Below are 10,000 nucleotides of genomic sequence, written 5' to 3'. Positions count from 1 at the left end.
ATTATCGCAGAATCTGTATGCATCGCATCTTATCGTGAGGTACCCTGTGGTTCCCGACTCTAATATACATACGACTGTATACGTATATATATGTAGACTTTGTTTTTCAATTTATGGAAGTGTCTGTGCATCTTGGAGAGCGAATCAAACGTGTTGTTAGTATAATATCATTATTATGCAGTATTTTCAGTTTCAACCTCCACACAGAGGTCCTCATCTACCCCACCCTTGCGGCCCCACCCGACCGTCCCCCCCACACACCCCCACCCTCACGTCACCTGTGCCCGGTGCTCGCCCACGGAGAACTGCACCACGGCCAGGTGGCGCGAGGCGGGGCTCTGGTCGATGCGCTCCACGGTGGACGAGTCGATCTTCAGCTCGCTGCTGATCTCGGCGCTCTGGATGAAGTCCTCCGTCTTCAGCTCCTCCACCCGCTTCAGGTCCCCGTCCGCCAGCTGGATGATGGAGCCCTTCACGAAGTAGGGCGGCAGGCTGGGCGGCGACGGGGCCGGCGAGGGGGAGGCCGCCGCCGCCGCCGCCGTGGGGGGCGGGGGCGGCGGCGGCGGGAGGAGGCGCGCCTGGTGGAAGAGCGGCGCCTCGGGCAGCTCCGGGGGCTCCCTCTTGGGGGCCGCCAGGTACGTCTGCGGGGGGAGCGCGCCGGCGAAGCTCAGCGAGGCGGCGGCGGCGGCGGCGGCGGCGGAGGTGGCGTGCGACGCCGCCGACTCCATGGTGGTGACTCCGCCCCCGCTGACGGGGATGATCACCGGTTGGCTGCCGGGGATCAGCAGGTGCTGCTGGAGGCTGGCGTGGTGGTAGCTGATTGGCTGCTGATGATGGTGATGGTGCTGCTGCTGCTGCTGCTGCTGTAGTTGTTGTTGCAGTAGTTGTTGTTGTTGTTGTTGCCCCCCCCCTGCGATGTAGCCGATGATTGGGGGCTGGGAGTAGAGCCCCGGGGCGGGGAGCCCCAGGGACAGCAGCTCCGGGGGGCCGTGCGTGGTCTGGATGACGGTGTGGGGCGACAGCGCGCTGACGGAGGCCTTCAGGGCGTCCGGCGGCGGCGGCGGCGGCGGCGGCGCGAAGGAGAAGGAGGAGGCCGGGGAGGAGTTGGCCGAGGACGAGGACGAGGACGAGGACGAGGAGGGCGCCCGGTGCGCCGGCTTCCCCAGCCCGATGCCGCCCCGCTCCGGGGGGCCGGGGGTCTGCGGCGCGTGGTGGTGGTGGTGGTGGTGTGTGGGTGGTGGTGGTGGTGTGGGTGGTCCGGGTGGCTGTTGGGCATCAGCATGAAGGAGGTGCGCAGCACAGAGGCATCGTGGGTAGTGTAGTCCGTGGGCAGGACCAGCTGGTGCGCCTCGTAGGGCGAGGACGAGGACGACGAGGACGACGGCGGCGAGGACGTGCACGCCGGCGCGCCCCCCCGCGCTTTGTGGCCCGGCTTGGCCAGGCTGGACGCCGCCCGCCGCCCCCCCCGCTCCTGCTCCCCGTTGTGGAGCTCCCGGGACCCCCGTGCCGACGCCCCCTCCTCCCGGCGGGTGGGGGCGTCGGCGTACTGCACCACCAGCTGGGAGATGGCGTGGCCCAGCTTGTGGTGCGGGTGCAGCGGCGGCGGCGGCGGCGGCGGGGGGAGGTGGGCGAGGTGGTGGGAGGGGGGCGGGGCCGACCGCAGGGAGGAGGAGGAGGAGGAGGAGGAGCCGTACACCGGGTGGTAGTCGGAGGAGGGGGGGGGCATGGAGGCGCACGCCGCCGAGGCCCGCTGGTGCTCCGAGAGTTTGGAGGCCTGAGAGGAGCCGGGGGCCGCGTCGGCGTGGGAGAGCGAGCCCCGGGAGGAGGAGGAGGAGGAGGAGGAGGAGGGCGGGGGCAGCAGCTGGGAGGTGACGTAGCTGGCGTAGGGGGAGGGGTTAGGGCGAGGCGATGAACTGCAGGTTGTGGGGCATGGGGGCGTAGTGCACCGAGGGGGAGGTGTAGAGGGCGGGCAGCGACGACACCAGCCTCAGCGACGAAGAGGACGAGGAGGAGGAGGAGGGGGAGGGGGAGGGGGAGGCGTAGGACGAGGAGGAGTAGGAGGGGGAGGAGTCAGACATGGAGAGCGGTTTGTACTGGGGCCCGTTGGACTCGGAGGGGGTCCGGTGCCGGCTCTCGTGCCCCCCCCGCCACGCTGGCCAGCCAGGCCAGGTTCTCGCTGCGCTGGGTGTCGCTGGCCGGGGGCGCGGCCAGGGGGCGGTCCTCCGAGGCCAGCGTGCTGGCGGGGAGCTCCCTCTTCTTGGGGGGCAGACATTCGTTGCTGCGCTCCTGGTTGGACTTCATGCTGGTGGCGTGGTTGGGGGAGGGGGAGGGGGAGAGGGAGGGAGGGAGGGAGGGAGGGAAAACCCTGAGCTCGACACTCGAGTTGTCGTTTCTTTCTTTGCGCTTCTGAAGCCCGTCTTGAGTCTTTCTGTTTGGTTTGGCCTGTTGGTTTGGCCTGTCTGTCCGTCTGTCTGTCTGTCCGTCTGGCTGTCTGGCTGTCTGGCTGTCTGGCTCACTTCCTCTGGGTCTTTGTGCAGCTCACCCTGAGCTTGTCCTTGTCCTTCTTTATCTCGACCGCCCTGGACTGATCGGCACTCAATCTAGTTTTTTATTCCCGCTCCCTCGAAAAAACGATACAAAAAAGGTACTGGATCCTCGTACAAAGGAAGCAAAAAAGTAAGCAGAAGTGAACCAAGTGATTAAACAGAGCCTGGGCGTGGCAGAGCGGATTACACCGGAGCAGGTTGAGTCAAGCAAGAAGAAGAGAATAATCGGTTGGAGGAGTTGTGTCTGTTGTACGTCGTGTCCGAGGGTCGGTTGGAAGTTTCCGAAGGGGTGGAGGGGAGGTTGATGGGGAGAGGGGGTCCAAGGGGGAGGGGAGGGGGAGGGGGTTCGTCAGCGACTGAAGGGTGAACTCAGCAGGGCAGGGTTCTCTTGGGCGGGAGTCACGCCTGCCGTCGCCATGGACAACGGGGGGAGCGAGCGCGCTGCACTTCATGAGGAATCATGTCCCTGGAGCAGCCAGCCCGTCCACACACAGCACAGACCTGAGAGAGAGAGGGGGGAGAGAGAGAGAGAGAGAGGAGAGAGAGACGAGAGAGAGAGAGAGAGAGAGAGAGGGAGAGAGAGAGAGAGAGAGAGAGAGAGAGATGAGAGAGGAGAGAGAGAGAGAGAGAGAGAGAGGAAGAGGAAGAGGAAGAGTGGGATAGAGAGAGAGAGGTCAGAGGTTGCAAAGGCTACTGGGTTCGATCAATTAATGTCCTCAGCCCTTAGCAGCGTGGTGAAAGAAATATATAATAAACACAGGAATATCAAATAGATTCAAATAATCATGTTTGTCATCCCCCAAAATGACTTGGCTGTAGCTGGATGCCTCACTGCAACCAGAGACTGGTTCAGAAGAGGGCTAGGAAAGGCTAACTGCTCACTTAAACCTGCGAGGTGTCCCGGTCAATGACAATAGAGACGATACAGATAAAGAACTATTCTACACGTCTGGAAACGTAAATACTGATTCACTGAAGTCAATGGAGAGCCGACCAGCCAAGTGTGCAAACAGCCAGTGGCGGTTCAAATAATTGAATATTGGCCCCCGTAACGACACCCAGAGGCAGGGCTAGTGGGAACGCACAGGTCACCAACGGCAGGGTGTTACATCTTCAAGCCTGTGCATAAGTGCATTGGTTCTCAGAGATCACCTAGACTCTGCATAACCACCCCGTACCAGCCCCTCCTACATGTTGTACGGTGTACGTCCTGGCACTTAATGTACACACTTATTGCATGTTGTGTTTAGTTAAAGGGGACCTATTATGTTTTTTTGACTTTTATGACCTATAACCGTTGTTATAATGATTGATAGTAATGTTTAACCATACTAAAGTGTCAAATAATGACGTACATGCATCTGGACGTATTCCCTGCTGACAGTCGGGGGTGGGCTGTGCAGAGCGCTAAACACTCGGGACAACGTTTGCGATTCACTTGTTCACATTTCCGGGAAATCATCTACGTAGAGGCACTCCTGCCACGCCCCCATATGCCTGGTCAAATCTGCCCGCGCGGGGGTCTTCCGGAAGGTAACCAATCACAACTCAGTGGGGTTGGCAGGAGGGGGGCGAGGGGGCGGAGAAGGATGAAACCGAGCGTTGACAGAGAATGCTGAAAGCGCCCAGATGAGAGGAAGAGTTTCCCGAAAGTCTACATCGTTTTTTGTGCTGTGATTCGTGTCAGGTTGCGCTATAGGAGTCATTAATAAGAAATGAAGACCAGAAAAGTAGTATAATAGGGGCTCTTTAAAGTTCTTAGTTGTGTAGCATCCTATCCTAGAAATCTTTGATGTGTACGGAGAATGGGTTAACCTAGCGATTGTTAGTGCTTTGCACTTGGTTCTATGAATATCCTTACCTTACCGACAGAGATATATTGTTTCACTTCCGTATGACAACTTTGCTTAATGTAAGTCGCTTTGGATAAAACTTCTGCTAAATGTTTAAAGGTGGGTACGCGATTTGCGAAACGCCAGCAGATTTTGAAAATACACAACTCAAATGGTCCTACCCCCTCTCCTTCAACGCTGACTCTGACTCCACCCATTCCAAGTACCCTGACGCGCAATCATGCACGAGCGCGAACAGAGATGCGCGAGAGCGAGCCAGGCTAGCGTAAGTTTTCGTTTAACAACATGGCACTACATTCAGCTGTAAGTTGCACCCAGTACCACGGGAAGTAGGGGTTTTGGGGGTGCTGCAACACCCCTGTCCGAGGCCCTGTCTTATCACAGAAAACGATCATTTCTAAAAAACTGCGGCCAAAGTGGAGATTTCTGAAAACGCCGGTTATGTGTTGTCGTGTCAACGGGGAGAAACGGGATTTTAGGTTCTGAAGCGTCACATTATGCACCAGGAAATGCTTAACGTCATGTGAGCGCCCGCTGTACCGTATTGGTCCGAATATAAACACAAACCCCATTGTAAGACGACCTATATTTGGAAAAAGATTTGAAGACCAGATCTTGTTTTTATGAATAATAAATTGTATTCATTGAAATAATATACGAAAATAAAAAAGGCATAGAATAAAACACTGCATTGCCACTAAACAGTAGTGAAAATAGGCCGTACTGATGTGTACACCAAAGACTATTCCTGACACTCCTCTGCCCCGCTGTGTTCGCTCTGGCTGTGGTCGCTACGAACTGTTTCGGCCCGTGGCAAAGCGAGTCATCCTCGCTGCTGTCCAAGGCATTTTGAGACGCAGCATTTCTTTAATGCTCATATGACCTAGTGCTGAAAAAAGGTTATATGAAAAAGTGTGAGGGTAGCGGTGGTGCGCTAAACTTGTTCTGTGAGCAGCTGGATGTGAACCATGGTGTGAAGGAAGTGAACACAACGATCGATTTTCAACTGTCCGCGCATGCACTGGTGTAATTGAGCTGCGCTGCTATACATCTTTTTTTATCAATGTAACGAGTTGCGAGTCTAGTGCAGGCTGAGTTTTTTTTCCCCAGCACCCCCTGCTGAGAATACCTTCTCGCGGCTATGGTTGCACCAGATGTTATAAACATTAAACGGTCACATAAATCATTACTATTTTTAGAAAATATATGTTTGTTTCATATAATTGTTATGGAAGTCCTGGTTTCACTAGGGTTGCTGCGGTGTGGACATTTTCACACACAGTGGCGGAGCCAGAATAATTTTATAGGGGTGGCCAGACTGGGACCAAAATTCTCATAGTGGTGGCCACATACAAATCCAGAAACATGATTGGATTTACATTAAGCATCTAAAGTCGGCTTTACCTGATAGTATTAGAGCCTTTTCATTACCACTGACATGGTTACCAGGCAGCGGAAAAAACGACTAGTTTATTCTAACCTATTGCTAGTAGTCCCAGTCCCCAATTCCCATTATACCTTAAATTGATGGAGTTAACTTAAACATTACCCATCTAGAGGGTACATCTAGAGAAAATTAAGTCCATTATTTTAGTGTCTCATTTTTTTTTTGCGATTTCACTGGCTACAATATTGCATCTGTCAGTTGTCAAATTTGCTGAAGAAAATGTTAAACTTCAATAATTGTGCATAGTCAACTTATATAGTGCATTTATTTAAGCCATCAACAGCATAACCATACAGCTTCGCATCGTCCACATCGCGGGAAACGATCGGCACAGCAAGTACATCCATGGAATCAGCCGTTCAAAACCAGTCCTAATGAATCGTATGACAACTGGATGCAGGGGATGGCGGACAAGAATACACCGCAGGGGAGAACATGAGAGCCCCAGCTCGCCGCATAGTAGCCTGGGTGCTTTAAGAGTGGAACAAGCTGGATACGGAGTGGGTGAAAAACTATGTGTGTGTGTGTGTGTGTGTGTGTGTGTGTGTGTGTGTGTGTGTGTGTGGTGTGTGTGTGTGTGTGTGTGTGTGTGTGTGTGTGTGTGTGTGTGTGTGTTTTGTGTGTCACTCTGTTCGAGCCTGCATGAGAGTTCAATGTTGTCATTAGCTGTTACGTCTTTCTGACCAATCGCAGTTCAAGGCCGACCTGGGCTGTATATTCGGGAGGGGGCGCTCATTGTTACTCCCCTCTAGACAAAATCGAATTGGTTGCGACGTTGACCCGGCGCCCCCGAAAAGTTAACGGGCCACAGTGAATTCTCCCAACTCTCCCCAAGTACCAACACAGGCACGCACTGCGTGTGCGTGCGTGCCTGTGTTTGTGTGGCAGGGCAGGCGTTATTCAATTGCCTGGTAAACATGTAGGCCTACGGTAATATTCATACTGGTTTAAATACATGCATTTGATAGGCTATTTCCCATCGTTGCTGAGCAAGAGTTTTGTTCGAAAGTTCAGTGATAGAAAACAAATAATAGCCCGGGCTATTTACGTTTTACGGTAGGCGTACCTGTCATGCACCTACCCGATGTCAAGTGGACCGGGTTGAATTCACTGCAGGTCTCTCTTATTTCCATCTTAACAAAGATATTTTGGTACTTTCCTTCTCAACACTCTCTGATCTCACTAAAAGGCTAGCAGCACGAAACAGCATAATCGACGAGATGTGCTATGCATAGAGAAGAAAGAATACCGACGTTGAATTTGCAACATTTTGCAACTAATTATTCTAAATCTGCCCATACATGGACACGGAAGAATTTTGCGGTTTTTGCACGCTACAATGTTGCATCTGTGGCTGCTGGTAATTCAATCACAAAGAAGTAAACTGTACTCACATTGGAAGCTCCCGTTTTGTGTTGCAGTAAAATGCGTCCTTAAGGGAACGACAGCTATGCGAAAATAGCGTTTCGATTTTTTTTTTTTTTTTTTTTTTTTTTGGCCGGTCGTAGGGGTAGCCAGCGGGGTGGCCGAAGTTTGACCAATGGTGGCCACGGCCACCCCTGGCCACCACGTGGCTCCGCCACTGTTCACAACGAGTAATACACTCGTCTCAACACCGGTATTACGAGTATAAATGTTATAAACTTTGAAACTAGGTCAAACCGCCACACCAAGCATCGGTTTTTAGACCCTTCTCGTCCTTTCAGTGGCCGCCAACGTTCGAAAGCAGCGCCTAGGATTATTCTTGATTTCAGTTTTTCTCTTTCATCGTTTTTATTATCAATTACTCTCTGAAAAAGAGTTTTCTTCTCTTTGCTGGTGGTGGTGGTGGTGGTGGGGATGGTGGCGTCTTGTCTGTCATGGAAATTGTCTTTACTGCTAGGTCCAAATGTGGATTAACTAGTTCCAGTAGCTACCGCAGGATAACAACCAACAGGAGCTTGCTCTGGGTCACGAGCTCTGGGTCACGAGTACTGCACGAAGGGGTCGCGCGCGGGGCGCGGGGGAGGGGGAGTGCAGTACGACTGTTGATTGACGTACTTACTGTCCAATGCAACGAGGTGGCAATCCAAATGATTGGCTGGAGTTTTTCGAGCCCTGCCCGTTCCACAGATGATTGGACTTGTTTAATTTTCATGTCAGTACTCTAACTCAGTGGCTGTAAGCGGGTTATGATAAGGACTTCAAGTAATTTTGCAAAAATGGCCAAAAAAGCGAATTCCGTACCCAACCTTTAATGTTCTCAGTTCCTTGCGATGTAACGTTTAGGCACGCAACCTCATATGGGTCCGACACACCTGGTTCGGAGATAATGAACCCTTTCTATTAAACCCTATATGGTTCTTATTCATAGAAAGCTTTAATATTATAAACCAGGTTCGACCTGCAGTACCCTCCCCTTCCACCAGTGGTATGTGAGGGTACTGCAGGTCGAAAAACCCTTGGATTAATCAATGGTCACGTCAGATTCCTCAGAGTTAACATGAGCAAAGCCAGCAGACCACAAGTGGTATGCAGTGGTATGCACACTCAAACACACATGGAGACTAGACAGGGTTATATTCATGGAAGTGCAAAGAATTTGGTTTGTGCGCATACACACACACGCACGCACGCACGCACGCACGCACACACGCACATACACAAGCACACAGGCATACTTGTTGCACAATCCTTTTTATACAAACACATGTGCACACAATCTGTACTTCGTCTTTCATTCAGATAGGAAGCTGGACGGATGGACACAGATAGACAGACAGAGACAGACAGACAGACAGACAGACAGACAGACAGACAGACAGACAGACAGACAGACAGACAGACAAAGACAGACAGGCAGCTGGACAGACATACAGAAGGACACAGAGAGACAGACAGAGGCAGACAGAAATAAAGAGACAAACAGACAGATAAGAGACAGACAGACAGGCAGGCAGATACAGACAGACTATTAATCTGATAAACTGAAACAAGTTCATGATAAACTGACGTATCGTTACATTAAAGGGCTTCCCACTTCAGACTATAGCATCTAGACCGACTTTCACTCATAGGAAATGAGTGACACTTCTGCTGCTGACGGTTCTATGACTCGCTCCTCAGCGTGTTAACACGTCAACACAGGAGCTAACGCTAAGACTGCTATCACGGTGTGGGATTGGCACTGTAATAGCATTAGCATGCCTCGCATTGCATGCCCGCATGTGATGTAGCCATTAGCCATGCTAACCATCTGATGCATGGGGACCCGACAACCAGATTGCTACAGGCTAGCTAGCGCTAAAACAGACAGAGCACACACACACATACCAGCTTCTGTCTTTCTTTCTCTCTCACTCTCATTCATGAACACAAAGGTGCACAACTACACCTCAGACTGAAGGCTGTTCTCAATTTCAAAGAGTCCTCACAATGCATCACAGTCCATTCATTTCCAGCACACCTGCAATGTTTAGAAACTCATAGGCACTTCATGCTTGCCATTCCACTGGTCACGGTCATAGTTTTTAAGGCCTTTTAGCCAGCTATGCTTGTATGAATAGGTTTCATCTTCAGAAGTTGTTAGTTTGAAACTATATATATATATTATATATAATATATAATATATATATATATATACTACCTGGATTACAATGAATGACCTCTCACCTAGACCCTCAACTAGATTATGGTATTTTGAAGTGCATAAGTAAGAGTCGTAAGATTAACTGAATTTTTTCGTAACATTCTCTATTCGTTCAAAGCACCCTCTTCTAGTGCTGGAACTAAGCTCAATCTGTACTTTAGATCGGCATAAGTAAGTAATTAAGTAAGCAACGTGTATTAATGCAGCACCTTTCACAAACTCAAGTCACAGACTGCCTTTTCAATAGGAGAGGTCAAATACAATATAAACAGCTCAAAACCCAAAAACAGAACTTAGTGCCATCATACGCGCCCCGCCTACCAATGACTCACAGAGGGATAAGGATATCCAGAACGGACAGAGCTGTAGCAGGTATGTTTTAAGCTGGCTGTTAGAAGTGCCTGGCCAGAATCCACTGGGAACCATTTACTCTTGTTGCGCTATCTGAAGAGTTAGGAAGCAGAAACCAAAGTTTCTTCCAGATGTTGTACTGCTACAGGACTGGAGCGTGCCATGTGGCCTTCAG

General features: G+C 51.5%; 1 protein-coding gene across 1 annotated transcript in view; it reads right to left on the bottom strand.

Annotated features, from left to right (window-relative positions):
• LOC115536197 (ataxin-1-like) overlaps nt 1–10,000 on the bottom strand; it is an 87,669-nt gene that overhangs the window by 10,670 nt on the left and 66,999 nt on the right. The window contains 4 exon segments of the mRNA XM_030347942.1: nt 279–1,252; nt 1,255–1,900; nt 1,902–2,144; nt 2,146–3,047. Coding sequence (XP_030203802.1) covers nt 279–1,252; nt 1,255–1,900; nt 1,902–2,144; nt 2,146–2,301 — 2,019 coding nt within the window. The 5' untranslated portion in view covers nt 2,302–3,047.

This window comes from Gadus morhua, chromosome 22 (assembly GCF_902167405.1).
Source record: "Gadus morhua chromosome 22, gadMor3.0, whole genome shotgun sequence".
In the NCBI taxonomy this organism is placed as follows: domain Eukaryota; kingdom Metazoa; phylum Chordata; class Actinopteri; order Gadiformes; family Gadidae; genus Gadus; species Gadus morhua.
This window is presented reverse-complemented; position numbering and strand designations above follow the sequence as displayed.